At 37.0% G+C, this 17,657-nt stretch overlaps 2 protein-coding genes across 6 annotated transcripts in view; both read left to right on the forward strand.

Moving 5' to 3' along the window:
• Positions 1-6,628, forward strand: part of ttyh2 (tweety family member 2) — a 110,832-nt gene extending 104,204 nt beyond the window's left edge. For all 5 annotated transcript variants that reach the window (XM_057826001.1, XM_057826002.1, XM_057826003.1 and 2 more), the window contains one exon: positions 5,568-6,628. In XM_057826001.1, coding sequence (XP_057681984.1) covers positions 5,568-5,648 — 81 coding nt within the window. In that variant the 3' untranslated portion in view covers positions 5,649-6,628. The remainder of the gene's footprint in view (positions 1-5,567) is intronic.
• An 8,549-nt stretch (positions 6,629-15,177) lies between these two features.
• The window catches only part of kif19 (kinesin family member 19), a 65,134-nt gene continuing 62,654 nt past the window's right edge, over positions 15,178-17,657 (forward strand). Inside the window, exon 1 of the mRNA XM_057826395.1 lies at positions 15,178-15,509. Within this exon, the coding sequence (XP_057682378.1) occupies positions 15,471-15,509 (39 nt within the window). The 5' untranslated portion in view covers positions 15,178-15,470. The remainder of the gene's footprint in view (positions 15,510-17,657) is intronic.

Below are 17,657 nucleotides of genomic sequence, written 5' to 3' on the forward strand. Positions count from 1 at the left end.
TTTCAACACTACAGTTAGACTTCACTTTGATGGTTAATACAGTTATTGCAATTTTGTTGTTTATCACAATAGATTGGTTTATTTACATTTCAAAAACCAGACGCCATTCATTTACGATTGTGATTGCACTTTAGTTTACATATTTAAATGTTCAGATATAAAGATTTGAATGAGGCAAAATAACACGCTTTTTCTCTCAAATATATTGTTACAGTCATTTGTTTCAGATGTACTGTAATTATTTTCTGTATAAAAATTAATTTGGTGTTCAAAAAGTCTTTTTTCAAACTTGAGTCTTGAAAAAGAGGGGGTCGTCTTATAATCAGGGCCGTCTTATATTCGGGCCAATACGGTACTTTGGATATTATGGCCTTGATTTTTGACGTGGTCTTCAACTTCAGAAGTTCCACAGAAGTGTGAGATTTTGCTGCTAGCTTTGAATGACAAATTAAGTAACGTAGCCACTTTAAACATCCCCTCTAAGTTTAACGGATAAAAGAGTTCATGAGTTTGTGTTAAGTAAAATGTGTAACCAATGGGATCTGTGTGGCTTTGTTATTTTATGCAAATGTATTCATTAATAACATTTGATTTCCTTTGTCAGGTACCAACAATTTTTAAGTCAACTTTTCATACTTATTTTTTTAGTGAATAATTGTTTGCTTCAAAATTATCTAAAATATTTGAAACATAAAAACCTTTCTATTTACATCATTTATATTGACATTAGGACTGCAACTAACGTTTATTTTGTAATCGATTAATCGGACATTTGAATAATTGATTAATCGGATAAATGTCACTTTTTTTCAATTACTTTCAATTTTAGACATGTTGTAAGTAACAATGTGGACAATATGGATGACTAGTTCATTCAAAAATAATATTTTCTCAATTTCCTGACTAAACTGTAGTCTACAGCTTTAATGTTATAAGTAAATAAAACTTAGGTTCTAAGTACAAAACATAAAAATAATTTCTCAGTCCACAAATCTGACAAAAGTCCTGTTCATTCAAATATAAAAATAGTGCTGCTGACTTTTTTTGTCCTTGTGGGCAAAGCACTGATATAAATTGTGTCAATGACTTTTATTTTCTTCAAAGAAACTAAACAACAAAACCAAATGAGGAGGAAAGAGACTATAATAAATCAGTTTTTTTTTTAATCCAACAGTTGTTCATAAGTATAATTCAATTTCAAAGCACACTCTCTTGTATGACAATTTACAGTTTGAATGGGAGTTTGTGTTGAAAAGAGACTCTAAGCTGCTGTAAGAATTGGTTAATGTGTTTGGTTTCTCTATAAAATGAAATGAAATAACTTTACTGTCTAACAATGAGTCAAGCGCTTATGTTTCTCCAAAACACAATACAAATGGACACTTAAGACATTCATTAGCAAAACTGCAAACTAGCTCAGCGCTCTGTGCTAAGTAGTAACATCTCATCATCAGACGTCTGTAGTAGCGCGTTACATTTACTCTGTTACATTTACTTGAGTCATTTTACTGACTAAAATGTACGCTACTTATGAGAGTACTTTTACCACCCCGCACTTTTTTCTTGAGTAGATTTGTGAAGATGAAATACTACTATTACTCCGCTATTTTGGGCCGCACTAGTCGCTACTTTTTTCCCCCTTTTTATTTTTACTACCACTATGGCTCACCCAGTCTCGCCAATTAGATGCAGCAACAATACTCATATGACACCAATAAGACATAACAATACAGAAACATCACCACACACAACACAAACTTGCAGTCTAGTCTTATTATCATTTCACTATTCTAACATCATAACAAGAGGCGTCTTTAAAGCACCGTAAAAAATAGTATAAGTATTTCAGAATTAGTGTTGCCGTCAAAAATAAAAGTGCAGATATCAAACTCAAACTATTTTTTATTTGGCATCGATAGACCACGGAAAAGCAGAGCGAGTTTTAATTTCATGGTGGAAAATGTGTTTATCCACTAGAGGACAGTCATGCTCTTCAGACGGGTGATTTTCATTATTATTTCCGTTGGGGTTCAATGATTATGGTATGTTTTTCCCTAATATGGTCATTTAATAGGTTAATGATAGGTTCCACTACCTTAGTAGGTAATGTTTTAGCGTCACTTTTCCCTATTATTTTTCTAAATAAACATATTAACAATAATACATTTTCAAAATATTCATGAATATTATTGAAGATGCAAATTGTAATAAATGGGAAAAGGGTCAAGAAATAATTTTTTATTTACATATATATCATTTTATTTCTCAAATGTCAATTGCAATTGCTTTTCTCAAATTTGCACATATACTATATGAATACATCTTTTTTTCAGGTATCAGAAAATGTATGTATACATATATATTATTGCTGCAACGATTAATCGATTAACTCGAGTATTCGATTAGAAAAAAATATTCGAATTAAATTTGTTGCTTCGAGTATTCGTTTAATTAAATTGGCGTTGTAAAGGTTTATTTTGAAAGTGTTTGCATTTAGTTTCATTTATTAGGGTGAATACACTGCCCTCTGGTCTGCCTCTTTTCACATGGCTGAATCCAACTGCTCCCTGTTAAGACCAACGTAAGCTAAGCTTTGTTTGAGCTAATGTTTTTTAATGCATTCATTAATTAGTTTATAAGTATATTTAGCCGTTTTTTGGGGGGGAACATGTGTCCGAACCATTTGTTAAGAGCATTGTTAAAAAAACTTTAGCATTGTATAGCATTTAAGCTAGCGGACTTTTTCTATGTAAGTTAGCCAATTGTTCTTTTGTTGTACATACAGTAGAACCACATTTAAAAAAAAAATATATATATATATATATATATATATATATATACCGTTTGAGACTCAGCTCAGGTATTTTAATTTTTCATGTTCCTTATCCGATTACTCGATTATTCGAACTAACTAGACCATCGATTAATCCATTACTAAAATATTTAAAAAGCTGCAGCCCTAATATATATATATATATATCTTAATGTACGTTTTTTTATATACACTGCTGGCCAAAAGTATTGGGACCCCTGCAATTCTGTCAGATAATGCTCAATTTCTCCAAGAATATGATTGCAATTACAAATGCTTTATTAGTAATATCTTCATTTATTTTGCTTGCAATGTAAAAACACAAAAGAGAATGGGGGAAAAAATTGAATCATTATCATTTTACACAAAATTCAAAAAATGGGCCAGAGAAAAGTATTGGCACCCTCTGAAAAATCATGTGATGCTTCTCTAATTTGTGTAATTAACAGCACCTGTTACTTAATTGTGGCACATAAAAGGTGGTGGCAATAACTAAATCCCAGTTGTAGCCAGTTAAAATGGATTAAAGTTGACTCAACCACTGTCCTGTGTACTTTTGTGTACCACATTGAGCATGGAGAAAAGAAAAAAGACCAAAGAACTGTCTGAGGACTTTAGAAGCAAAATTGTGGGGAAGCATGGGCAATCTCAAGGCAAGTTCTTCCCCAAGACCTGAATGTTCCTGTGCCTACCGTGTGCAGTGTCATCAATAAGTGTAAAGCCCATGGCACTGTGGCTAACCTCCCTCGATGTGGACGGAAAAGAAAAGTTGACGAGAGATTTCAACGAAAGATTGTGCGGATGGTGGATAAAGAACCTCGACTAACATCCAGACGAGTTCAAGCTGTCCTGCAATCCAAGGGTACAACAGTGTCAGCCCGTAGTATCCATCGGCGTCTGAATGAAAAGGAACTCTATGGTAGGATACCAAGGAAGACCTCACTTCCACTGGAGTTTGCCAAAACTTACCTGAGAAAGCCAAAAATGTTTTGGAAGGATGTTTTCTGGTCAGATGAGACAAAAGTAGAGCTTTTTGGGAAACGGCATCAACATAGAGTTTACAGGGAAAAAGCGAGGCCTTCAAAGAAAAGTACACGGTCCTCAGTCAAACATGGCAGGGGTTCCCTGATGTTTTGGGGTTGCTTTGCTGCCTCTGGCACTGGACTGCTTGACCGTGTGCATGGCATTATGAAGTCTGAAGACTACCATCAAATTTTGCGCCTAATGTAGGGCCCAGTGTGAGAAAGCTGGGTCTCCCTCAGAGGTCATGGGTCTTCCATCAGGACAATGACCCAAAACACACTTCAAAAAGCACTAGAAAATAGTTTGAGAGACTTCCAAAGTGGCCAGCGATGAGTCCAGACCTGAATCCCATAGAACACCAGTGGAGAGATCTGAAAATGGCAGTTTGGAGAAGGAACCCTTCAAATCTCAGAGACCTTGATCAGTTGGCCAAAGAAGAATGGTCTAAAATTCCAGCTGAGCATTTCAATAAACTCAATGATGGATAACAGAAGCGGTTGTTCGCAGTTATTTTGTCTAGAGGTTGTGCGACCAAGTATTAGGCTGAGGGTGCCAATACTTTTGTCTGGCCCATTTTTTGGGTTTTGTGTAAAATGATAATGAATTATTACTAGGGCTGTCAAACAGTTAAAATTTTTAATCGAGTTAATTACAGCTTAAAAATTAATTAATCGTAATTAATCGCAATTAATCGCAATTCAAACCATCTATAAAATATGCCATATTTTTCTGTAAATTATATATATATTCTGTAAAATAATTTGTTGGAATGGAAAGATAAGACACAAGATGGATATATACATTCAACATAAGGTACATAAGGACTGTAGTGGGCATTTCACTCTACTGTCATTTAAATCTGTCTATGCTGTCCTCACTCCGAAGCGTCTACTTTTTCCAAAGCTAGACAGCTAGTGAACGACGCCTTAATAATCAGACTTCTTCCTTTTTCATCTGATTTATTAATAAAATGGCCTCAAACCACTGCCCTCTTTAGACCGTAGTGAAACTACAAAAAAAAGTACACAAGCATTGCATTAGCAACAACGTTAGCTTAGCACGCTATACAGGTTCACTAAACATAAATAAAAAGTGTCTCATACAAAAAATATAACATTTCGCTTACTAACATAATATGTACATTCTTTACAACAACCATACTTACGGACAAATCTTGTCCAAGGATCATAAGCACAACATCACAACGTAGGCGTCAGCCCGAGACGTCGTGCAGCCATATTGAACTGGCAAGAAAGCAATAAACCATGTCGCAAAGTGACCACAAGAGTTCGCTGTTAGACAGCACAAAAAACCTTGCTGTAAAACTTATCAAAAGGCAGAATACTGTCTGAGCGGGACATGTGCGTTAATTGCATCAAATATTTTAACGTGATTAATTTAAAAAATTAATTACCGCGCGTTAACGCGATAATTTTGACAGCCCTAATTATTACTTTTCTTTATATTGTGTTTTTTCATTGCAAGCAAAATAAATGAAGATATTACTACCAAAGCATTTGTGATTGCAATCAATTTCTGGCAGAATTGCAGGGGTACCAATACTTTTGGCCAGCAGTGTATATATATTCGACTCATGGGGTTTTAAATCCCCACCACCACCCATATTAAAGCTAGAGCATTTTTATTTTATTTCGACAAGATACATAAATGGCTGGAAATTCAACATTTAAAAGGCCAGAAGTCTTACCTCGATCTTGCTGTGTCCCTGCAGTACTCGCCCAGCATGAGGGCCACTTACCTGGCTGTGACCGAGGAGCAGCGTCGACATTTCGGCAATGATTTTCAAGTGTAAACTTTGGCAGTTTTTCCTCAGGGAAGCACCACTACTGCTGGAACACAGTTGAAGTACAGGACATTGCCTTTTTGGAGGTCAAACATGAATATTCCCCCTACACATGAACCATATGCAGAAGCTGAAAAAACGAGAAGGTTCGAGGACAAGCATAAAAAAAAAAAGAAAAAAAATGGTATGTGACATGATTTTTCTGTGTATCGTTCTTCACTGCTGTCATTAACTTATGAAAACAATGGCAGTGTAGTGAATTTCATTTGAATTTGCACTCTTTCTTGGGTGCAAGTTCCTCGCGTCAATGTTGGAATGCCAATAAATGATTTTTACAACTTATTTTTTTAATTACTATCATTGTTCGTGACGATTTTAAAGTTATTATTCTTAGGTGTTTTTCGACTCACTGAAGGGCCATTAATGTAAGTTTTTCATGCATATCCACTAATTTAAAACATCACAGAAGCGCAACAGCAGATTTGTTGTGCAGCTGCCTTTAACCACCGCATTGAGGTGAACGGCTTTCTTTGAGTGTTGGCTATTAATAATTAATATAAATAATAATTGATGCAATGTTTAACTTTTGTTTCCGCATGTCACACTGTACGGGCACAGATATTGATGCCTGATTCTATGTGGGGCCAAAAACCTTGTGTGTTGAATAAATTTTTTTTTTTTTTTTTTTTTTTTGCTATTACTGTGTGGGCGTGCTTGTATGTGTGCGCATTGAAAAACACACTTTAATGTAAAATTAGCTCTATTTACGCTACAATACTCAGTCCTTTTCTATTCTATGTTCTTTTTTATCAAGTTTTGTTGTATTTTTATTTCCTCCAGTAGGTGTAGACAAAGAGCTGTGGAAGCTTTAACAATTGTATTTGATTTTTGGGGATAGTAATATTGGGGCTGTCATGTCTTATTTTAACTTCAATGACAGGTTATACATTAACCCTTTATTTTAGATTTTTTTTTTTTCCTCATGACTTTTTTTTTGCAGTATTTAAATCTTTTTCATTGTATTTTTTTTTTTGTTGAAAAATTGATCCATTAATTGATTTTTTTTATTATTATTATTATTATTGGCATGCATGCGAGCAAATACTTCAGTTTGATGTCAAATGGGGGCCACAATATACAGGACTGTCTCAGATAATTAGAATATTGTGATAAAGTTCTTTACTTTCTGTAATGCAATTAAAAAAACAAAAATGTCATACATTCTGGATTCATTACACATCAACTGAACTATTTCAAGCCTTTTATTATTTTAATATTGCTGAATTTGGCTTACAGCTTAAGAAAACTCAAAAATCCTATCTCAAAATATTAGAATATCATGAAAAAGTATACAAGTAGGCTATTCAACTAATCACCTGAATCATCTAATTAACTCGAAACACCTGCGAGGGTTTCCTGAGCCTTAAAAACACTCAGCTTGGTTCAGTAAACTAAATCACAAGTATGGGGAAGACTGCTGATCTGACTGCTGTCCAGAGGACCATCATTGATACCCTCCATCAGGAGGGTAAGACACAAAAAGAAATTTCTCAAAGAGCAGGCTGTTCACAGAGTGCAGTTTCAAAGCATATCCACAAAAAGTCTGTTGGAAGGGAAAAATGTGGCCGGAAACGCTGCACAACCAAGAGAGATGACCGCAGCCTTAACAAAATTGTGAAGAAGAGCCGCTTCCAGAATTTGGGGGAGCTTCAAAGACAGTGGGCTGAAGCTGGAGTCCAGGTATCAAAAGCCACAGTTCACAGACGTGTCCGGGAAATGGGCAACAATAGCCGTATTCCCATGGTCAAGCCACTTCTGAACTCAAGACAACGGAAGAAGCGTCTGACTTGGGCTATGGAGAAGAAGCACTGGACAGTTGCAGAGTGGTCCAAAGTCCTCTTTTCAGACGAAAGCAAGTTTTGCATTTCATTTGGAAGTCAAGGCGCCAGAGTCTGGAGAAAGGCTGGAGAGGAGCAAAATCCAAGTTGCTTGAAATCCAGTGTGAAGTTCCCACAGTCAGCAATGGTTTGGGGAGCCATGTCAGCTGCTGGTGTTGGTCCACTGTGTTTCATCAAGTCCAGAGTAAATGCAACTGTGTACCAAGAGATTTTAGAGCACTACATGCTTCCATCTGCTGAAAAGCTCTATGGAGATGAGGATTTCATTTTCCAGCATGATCTGGCACCTGCCCACAGTGCCAAAACCACCAGTAACTGGTGCACTGACCATGGCATCACTGTCCTTGATTGGCCTGCTAATTCCCCTGACCTGAACCCCATCGAGAATTTGTGGGGTATAGTTAAGAAGAAGATGAAAGACACCAGACCTACAAATGCAAATGAGCTGAAGGCCGCTATCGAAGCATCCTGGGCATCAATAACACCTCAGCAATGCCACAGGCTGATTGCCTCCATGCCACGCCGGATTGATGCAGTAATCCGTGCAAAAGGATTCCCAACCAAGTACTGAGTGCATCAATGGACATTTTCAAATGTTTGATTTAGTTTTGCTGTTATAAAATTATTTTTTTACTTGGTCTGAGGAAGTATTCTAATTTTTTGATATAGGATTTTTGAGGTTTCTTAAGCTGTAAGCCAAAATCAGCAATATTCAAATAATAAAAGGCTTGAAATATTTCAGTTGATGTGTAATGAATCCAGAATGTATGACATTTTTGTTTTTTTAATTGCATTACAGAGAGTAAAGAACTTTATCACAATATTCTAATTTCCTGAGACAGTCCTGTATACAGTGGGGCAAATAAGTATTTAGTCAACCACTAATTGTGCAGGTTCTCCCACTTGAAAATATTAGAGAGGCCTGTAATTGTCAACATGGGTAAACATCAACCATGAGAAACAGAATGTGGGGGAAAAAAACAAAGTCATATTGTTTGATTTTTAAAGAATTTATTTGCAAATCATCGTGGAAAATAAGTAGTTGGTCAATACCAAAAGTTCATCTCAATACTTTGTTATGGACCCTTTGTTGGCAATAACGGAGGCTAAACGTTTTCTGTAACTCTTCACAAGCTTTTCACACACTGTTGCTGGTATTTTGGCCCATTCCTCCATGCAGATATCCTTTAGAGCAGTGATGTTTTGGGGCTGTCGTTGGGCAACACGGACTTTCAACTCCCTCCACAGATTTTCTATGGGGTTGAGATCTGGAGACTGGCTAGGCCACTCCAGGACCTTGAAATGCTTCCTACGATGTCACTCCTTTGTTGCCCTGGCTGTGTGTCTGGGATCATTGTCATGCTGAAAGACCCAGCCACGTCTCATCTTCAATGCCCCTGCTGATGGAAGAAGATTTTCACTCAAAATCTGTCGATACATGGCCCCATTCATTCTTTCCTTTACACAGATCAGTCGTCCTGGTACCTTTGCAGAAAAACAGCCTCAAAGCATGATGTTTTCACCCCCATGCTTCACAGTGGGTATAGTGTTCTTCGGATGCAATACAGTATTCTTTCTCTTCCAAACACGAGAACCTGTGTTTCTACCAAAAAGTTCTATTTTGGTTTCATCTGACCATAACACATTCTCCCAGTCCTCTTCTGGATCATCCAAATGCTCTCTAGCAAACCGCAGACGGACCTGGACGTGTACTTTCTTCAGCAGGGGGACACGTCGGGCAGTGCAGTCCCTGGCGGCGCATTGTGTTACTGATAGTAGCTTTTGTTACTGTGGTCCCAGCTCTCTGTTGGTCATTCACTAGGTCCCTCCGTGTGGTTCTGGGATTTTTGCGCACCGTTCTTGTTATCATTTTGACACCACAGGGTGAGATCTTGCATGGCGCCCCAGATCGAGGGATATTATCAGTGGTCTTATATGTCTTCCATTTTCTAATAATTGCTCCCACAGTTGATTTCTTTACACCAAGCGTTTTACCTATTGCAGATTCAGTCTTCCCAGCCTGGTGCAGGTCTACAATTTTGTCTCTGGTGTCCTTCGACAGCTCTTTGGTCTTGGCCATAGTGGAGTTGGGAGTGTGACTGACTGAGATTGTGGACAGGTGTTTTTTATACCGATAATGAATTAAAAAAGGTGCCTTTAATACAGGTGGAACCTCGTTAGAAGAAGTTAGAAATCTTGCTTGTTTGTGACCAAATATTTATTTTCCACTCTAATTTGGAAATAAATTCTTTAAAAATCAAACAATGTGATTTTCTGTTTTTTTCCCACATTCTGTCTCTCATGGTTGAGCTTCACCCATACTGACAATTACAGGCCTCTATAATCTTTTCACGTAGGAGAACTTGCACAATTGGTGGTTGACTAAATACTTATTTGCCCCACTGTATATATGGCGGAAAACACTCAGGTGACTTGAAGTTCCGCTCTGAGACCCCCAATTTGGCCAAATTTCAAAATTGTCCTATATGCATGAGAGATATATCATTGGAAAGCTTAAAATTTATTTTCTGGGGGAAGAAAATTTTTGAACGGAGGGCTTTTTTTGACACCTTAAAAGTAGGTCGGATCAGGTGAGTAAAAAATAGACATTTTGAGACCTTTGAAATTTTCTTTAAGTTTCTCATTCTAAGGAAAAGGTTTTGGGCACTCATCCTGGTACATAATAAATAACGAACACTTCAAGATGATGCCCCTTTGGCTACTCACGTCTTAGATAATCAATATGCATGCACTAAGACACATGGGTGGATGTACAATAAGAAAGGACATTTGTGTGTGAGTAAATGTAGATTTAATTTAGCCCTGTGTTTTACTTTGTATAAATAAACATGGCTAAACTGGGAGTTAGCTGTTTAGGCGTCATTCCAGGGGAATTTTAGGGGTTAAATTCCAATAACGTAATATTTTAAGTGGGCTTTTAAAATATTTTTTCAATTATGATTAATGTGAATTCATGACTGTTTTGACTGAGGATAAAAGGCTTCATATGCATAAAGGGAACATATAAATAAACATAACGCTATCAATTCATTATGTTTAGACAGGAAAACTAGGACCTAGGCTTTATGATTTAAGCATTGAATTTATCTAACACATCAATATCATCCCATAATAAGCAATCCAAACGGCAACTAGGGTTGAAAAGATATTGGATAGCACGCTGGTCAGTTAACTTGCTGTGTCCATAATTCTTGCACTAACGTTAGTCTTTTTGTGGCTTTCCAGTTACTCAAGGTGCGAACATGAGCGAACATCATTAAAAACACGCTGATTTTAACGAGATATTCTCACGTACTTACCTTGTTTCAATCCGAGTGTCAAGACACTGCTGTGAATTGCAACAGCCGGACGTTGTGGGGATTTTATGGGTGAAACACGGTAATATAACAAGGGTCGCGATGCAGAAATTGCAGACATCAAGGAGTGGTGGAGATTTTCACATAGTTACCCTTTAAAATGTTTTTTTTTTTTCTTCGTTTGGATCGATTCTCATCTAAAATAACGGGGGAAATGCGACAGTGACAAAAAAAATAAAATACAATTAAGCGTTAGTTATGAGGTAGATATACGTGACCTAGTATTTCCAGACATATTTTTATAAGTTTGTTTAAAAATAACATACCGGTAAACATCTTTTTAAAATGTCAAACCTAAAATCAAAGGTTGGTAGTAATGCGTTACATTTACTCCATTTAATTTACTTGAGTAGCTTTTTGAGAAAAGTGTACTTCCAAGAGTAGTTTTACAAAGCCATACTTTTTACGTTTACTTGAGTAGATTTGTGATGAAGAAATGGAACTCTTACTTCACTACTTTGGCCTAAATTAGTCGTTACATTTTTCCTCTTCTACATTCTACATATTGCATTTCAAGTTTTTTTTTGGTTTTTTTTTTGCCACCGATGCTAACAGTAGCTCTTCGAGTTTCACCAATGAGACGTCACAACAATAATGACATGACTCCATTATACCGATCAGACTCAAGCTTGCTGTTCTATGACCACGTTGGCTTGTTTAATCAGTTGGTGTATTTAAAGCACCGTAAAAAATTAGGTATTTGATATAAAGTGCTGCCCTCAACATGACCCGAAAGCATAGATTATATGGCACCGATTGACCACGGAAAACTGGAGAGATGATCCTTTTAATTTCATAATAGAAACGATTCACTATTCAAACTAGGAACTATTTTGTCTCCTAGAAGGCACTAATGCTCTTTGGATGAATCATCCTTCATCTCTGCATTTTTTTTCTCTATCTGGAATTTAATGATTTTTTAATGATTTCTTTGGCTTAAAGTGGTTATGTGATGGGTTAGTGTACACTATAAGAATAACAGTTCATATTCAGTGCTGCCAAAAGTATTGGCACCCCTGCAATTCTATCGGATAATTCTCATTTTCTTGCAGAAGATGATTGCGATAACAAATGCTATGGAATCTATCTTCATTTATTTTGCTTGCAATGAAAAAAACACAAAACAGGTTGGGGGAAAAAAATCATTCTCATTTTACACAAAACTCCAAAAATGGGCCGGACAAAAGTATTGGCACCCTCAGTATCATACTTGGTAGCACAACCTTTAGACAAAATAACTGCAAACAACTGGTTCTAGTATCCGTCAATGAGTTTCTTGTAATGCTCTGTTGGAATTTTAGACCATTCTTCTTTGGCTCACTGCTCCAGGTCTCTGAGATTTGAAGGGTGCCTTCTCCAAACTGCCATTTTCAGATCTCTCCACAGGTGTTCTATGGGATTCAGGTCTGGACTCCTTGCTGGCCACTTTAGAAGCCTCCAGTGCTTTCGCTCAAACCGTTTTCTAGTGTTTTTTTGGGTCATTGTCCTGCTGGAAGAACCATGACCTCCGAGGGCGACCGTTTTCTTACACTGTGCCCTACATTATATTGCAAATTTTTTTGGTAGTCTTCAGACTTCATAATGCCATGCACACGGTCAAGCAGTCCAGTGCCAGAGGCAGCAAAGCAACCCCAAAACATTAGGGAACCCCAGCCATGTTTGACTGTGGGGACCATGTACTTTTTTTTGAAGGCCTCGTTTTTTCCCTGTAAACTCTATGTTGATGCCTTTTCCCAAAAAGCTCAACTTTTGTCTCATCTGACCAGAGAACGTTCTTCCAAAACGTTTTTTGCTTTCTCAGGTAAGTTTTGGCAAACTCCAGCCTGGCTTTTATATGTCTCTGGGTCAAGAAGTAGGGTCCTCCTGGGTATCCTACCATAGAGTCCCCTTTCCATTCAGACGCTGACGGTAAGTACAAGTTGACACTGTTGTACCCCTGGGACTGCAGGACAGCTTGAACTTGTTTGGATGTTAGTCGAGGTTCTTTATCCACCATCCGCACAATATTTCGTTGAAATCTCTCGTCATTTTTTTTTTCCGTCCACATCTAGGGAGGTTAGCCACAGTGCCATGGACATTACTAAGGGTGTACGGTACATATATTATTATTGAACCGTTTCTGTACGTGGTGCTCGATTCGGAACGGACGCGTACCGAATGAGTTTCTGACGGAATATAACCCTTACTTTTCGAGGCTGTGAGTCGATCGGGTGACAGTTTCTTTGTGTAGATTATATTTACTCCGTCTTCTCTACTATGATGAGGACCAACACGGTACGACAGTATAACCCGGAAACGTCAACGGCGCAACAACGTGGCCGCCGCGAGAACGCAGTGAAACGAGGGCTTAAGAGTCAATCAGCCAATGCACACCAGTCGCAGTGCGGCCGCGTGTTAGATGCGTCCCAGAACGCTACGCACGCGAAAAGAACGGCAGAGTTTATTATTTGATGCGAAACACGGCCCTCCTGCGTCAATGCTACTACCGGTTGCTAGGATCGGGCCGGAAGTCACTCGTGTAAAAATACGGTGGATCCGGTCGATTTTCAAGCTAATATGCAATCGTAACCTATTTTTTGAGTCCATCAGATCTCTTGAGTGGTAGATTGAGGCACAGTTGACTTGTCTTTGTTGATTTACTGCTGTGTTCTTTGCTATAATAATAACCAACACGGCCCCGTGTTCAATACAAAACCCTCCTACCACAACAAAACAAGTAGGAACTAATATTCATAGGAACTAAAGTTATACAACATAAAATATACAATATAAATGAATACTACATCACATTTGTAAAATATAAACACATAATAAAATAAATAACAGCCCATTTAAATAAAATAAATTGAAATGAGCTAAAACACCATTAATTAAATAATAATACACACATCCTGCTTACACAATTAAATTTATTAATTTCTGTGTGGCGCTTTAACTTGAGAAAATCCACCAATACAGGTTTTGAAAACCGTTCATAAGAAAAAAAATGTTTCATTGAGGCATTTCATTTGTAAAATACATGTTAAAATCTTTGTCATTGGGATTGCTTTTCTCTTTAGCACAAGACTTCTTTATTCTTTCTTTCAGAAAGAAAGCTGACCAATACGCGGGGTCTGAAAGGCAAATTGTTGTTAGATTATCTTTAAATACCCGCTACTTTTTGAGCAGAATTCTAGCTTTGTATAGGCTAATGTTCCTATTGTTGAAAGCACAAACGTGTGTAATAAACAACTAGCACATTTATATTTTGCATTTTGTTTTCTTACTGTTCCGAAAATGAACCGAACCGTGACCTCAAAACCGAGGTACGTACCGAACCGAGATTTTTGTGTACCGTTACACACCTAGGCTTTACACTTATTGATGACACTGCGCACGGTAGACACTGGAACATTCAGGTCTTTGGAGATGGACTTGTAGCCATGAGATTGCCCATGCTTCCTCACAATTTTGCTTCTTAAGTCCTCAGACAGTTCTTTGGTCTTCTTTTTTTCCAACGTGCTAAATGTGGTACACACAAGGATAGAGGTTGAGTCAGCTTTAATCCATTTTAACTGGCTGCATGTGTGATTTAGTTATTGACACCACTTGTTATGTGCCCCAGTAAGTAACAGGTACTGTTAAGTGCACAAATTAGAGAAGCATCACATAATTTTTCAAAGGGTGCCAATACATTTGTTCGGCCCATTTTTGGAGTGTTGTGTGAATTGATAATGATTTTTTTTTTCTATTCTCTTTTGTGTGTTTTCATTACAAGCAAAATAAATGAAGATATTACTACCAAAGCATTGGTAATTGCAATCATTTTCTGGGTGAAATTGAGCATTGTCTGACAGAATTGCAGGGGTGTCAATACTTTTGGCCAGCACTGTTGATAACTTTTTTGCTGAGAAAAAGAAATACCATTGTTAAAAAACAAATAAATAAATAATTTAAACAAACATCATAAACAGTACCCACAATGTTACTCATTACTTGAGTATTCTTTTCACCAAATACGTTTTTACTTGTACATGAGTACATTTTCCGGATGACTACTTTACTTTTACTTCAGTAATTTGTTTTGAACTAACGCTACTCTTACTTGAGTAAATGTTTTGGCTACTCTACCCACCTCTGACTAAAATATTTGGCAAGTAGTCTCGACTCTAGAGGAGAGTCCAGTTGACTGCAGCGCGGTCACGTTTCCAGGGGCGACATGCGCGTGCACTGAGACATCGCTCACACGCATGCGCACGCACATTCAGCACCAGTCAAGCAACAGCCAAACAGCAGCAGTAGACAGAAGCTTAAGGTGAGCTGAATACCTGGCACCGGGTCAACCACCGCAGAAACGCGCCTTCCGCGGCCGGACATCGACGCTCTCGAGCCGGCTGCGACGCTGCAGAGAGGCCGCTGAAGCACTGGCGCTCGGAAAGAAGGTAGAAAGATATAGCAATAAAGGAGGTCCGGGTGCGGAGGACGAGGCGCTGCAGGTGGTTCTCCCCGCGGAAGAGGAAGGGAAGGGGCATTCCTGACAGTCCGAATGAATCCGGAGTGATGCATTGGAAGTGAACATGAAGGACATCGGAGAGTCGAAGGAGCACCAACTGACTGTAAGCGCAACAAACTCCGTAATCGCTGTTGTATATCACCCACTAGAGAGGACTTGTTGAAATTTGATTCCGATCATATTGTAATTCTATATTTTTATAGAACTGTTTACTTGTAAAGTCACATACTACTAACAATTCTCAGAAAGAGCTTAATAAGGTCAGGACACTGTACTATGTAATTCAGTGCGTCGTCAACAGTCGATTTAAATTATAGAAATGGTTGATTGTTTGTAAATTTATTGTTTAAAAGTATTAGTAAAATACCAAATATAGGCTATAATGTAAATGGTATACATTTACTGCTTGGTTAATTTATGTACTTTGAATATTTGATTTTAAATAAAGGGTTTTTTGTTATTTAGATGGGGAAAAGATTTAGAAAAATTTATATATATATATATATATATATATATATATGTGTGTGTGTGTGTGTGTATATTAGGGGTGCAACGGTTCAGTTAGCCCACGGTTCGGTTTGAACCTCGGTTTTTGGATCACGGTTTCGGTTCGGTTTCGGTTTGCGTTTTGCTTTTTTTTTTTTTTTTTTTTTTTTTTTTTTTTAAACTGCCTTTATTTTACTTTTAAAAATAATGAAATAAACACTTAAAATGTAAACATTTTCGACTGTTAAAATGCCTCTTAGCTCTTTGGCAAGTTTAGTGACTGACTACTGAAATACACACACAGTCGTAAAAAAGTTACTTGGCAAAGTAACTGGTGATACCTTTCATGTTTTTTTTTTCATTAAAAAAAAAAAAAAAAAAAAACACATAGTAATCTTTGCTATGTTTGGAGGTCATTTAATGTTGTGAATCAACCGTTAAAGTTGATAAAATTGCTCCCGTTATTGCCTTAGTTCCCTTCTGTCTACTTTCGACATGTGAAAATTTCAATATATATATATATATATATATATATATATATATATATATATATATATATATATATATATATATATATATATATATATATATGCTGCTATTGCAGTTTCATGGTGTATTATGTCCCAGAGCTATTTTAAATTTTTCCGTTTTACCCTTGAGACCCCCATTTACAGACGTCACGCAACCGCTTTTGTTTCAACCCAGCCATAAAAAGAAGGTAAGTAATTATATTTATTATTCGAAATGTCTGTCATTTTTAGCTTAGAATCAATAATTGACTGTAAATAAATGTAACTGTAAATAAGTCACAGATAGCCTATCTACCTCATAACTCTTGCTTAAATGTATTTTTTTGTATCTGTCGCATTTTCCCCGATATTGTAGATGATAAATAATCGATCCAAACACAGAAAAATGGAAGAAAAAAAAAAAACTTTGAAAGGGTAAATATATGAAAAAGAAAATCTCAGCTACTCCTTGATGTCTGCGATTTCTGCATCGCGATCCTTGTTATATTACCATGTTTCACCCATAAAATCCGGCTGGCCATCCACAGCTGTGTTGTGACACTCGGTGATACATGCTACACGAAATATGCAATAATATCTCGGTAAAATCATGGTATCTTTAATTATGCTCTCTCATGCTCTCACCTCACGTTAGGGTTTTGCTGTTTAATTTTTTTTTTTTTTAAATGCCCTTCTGTTCAAAATTTTTATTCCCCCAGAAAATTGAGATTTTAAGCTTACCAATGATGTATCACACATGCATATAGAACAATTTTGAGCGAAACGTCAAGTTTATATGGTGGAAAACACTCAGGTGATACATCATTGGAAAGCCTAAAAGCTCTATTTTCTGGGGGAATAAAATTTTTGAACAGGAAGGCATTTTTTGACACCTTAAAAGTATGTCAAATCAGGTGAGTGAAAAATCGACAAGTTTCTCATTTGAAAAAAAAAAAGAAGGTTTTAGACACCCATCCTGGTACATAATAAATAACGAACACTTGAAGATGATCGCCCTTGGTCTACTCAAGTCTTTGATAATCAATATACATGCACAAGATGTGGGTGGATGTACAGTAATAAAGGAAATTGGTATGTGAGTAAATGTAGATTTAATTTAGCTCAGTGTTTTGTTTTGTAAATCAACATGGCTAACAGGGGGTTAGCTGTATAGTCAATGATAACTTTACTGCATAAAGTTTTTGATTTGGCTTGATTTTAATCTGTGCAAGGAAAAACACTTCCAGGGAAATTTT

Source organism: Corythoichthys intestinalis, chromosome 21, assembly GCF_030265065.1.
Source record: "Corythoichthys intestinalis isolate RoL2023-P3 chromosome 21, ASM3026506v1, whole genome shotgun sequence".
NCBI lineage: Eukaryota > Metazoa > Chordata > Actinopteri > Syngnathiformes > Syngnathidae > Corythoichthys > Corythoichthys intestinalis.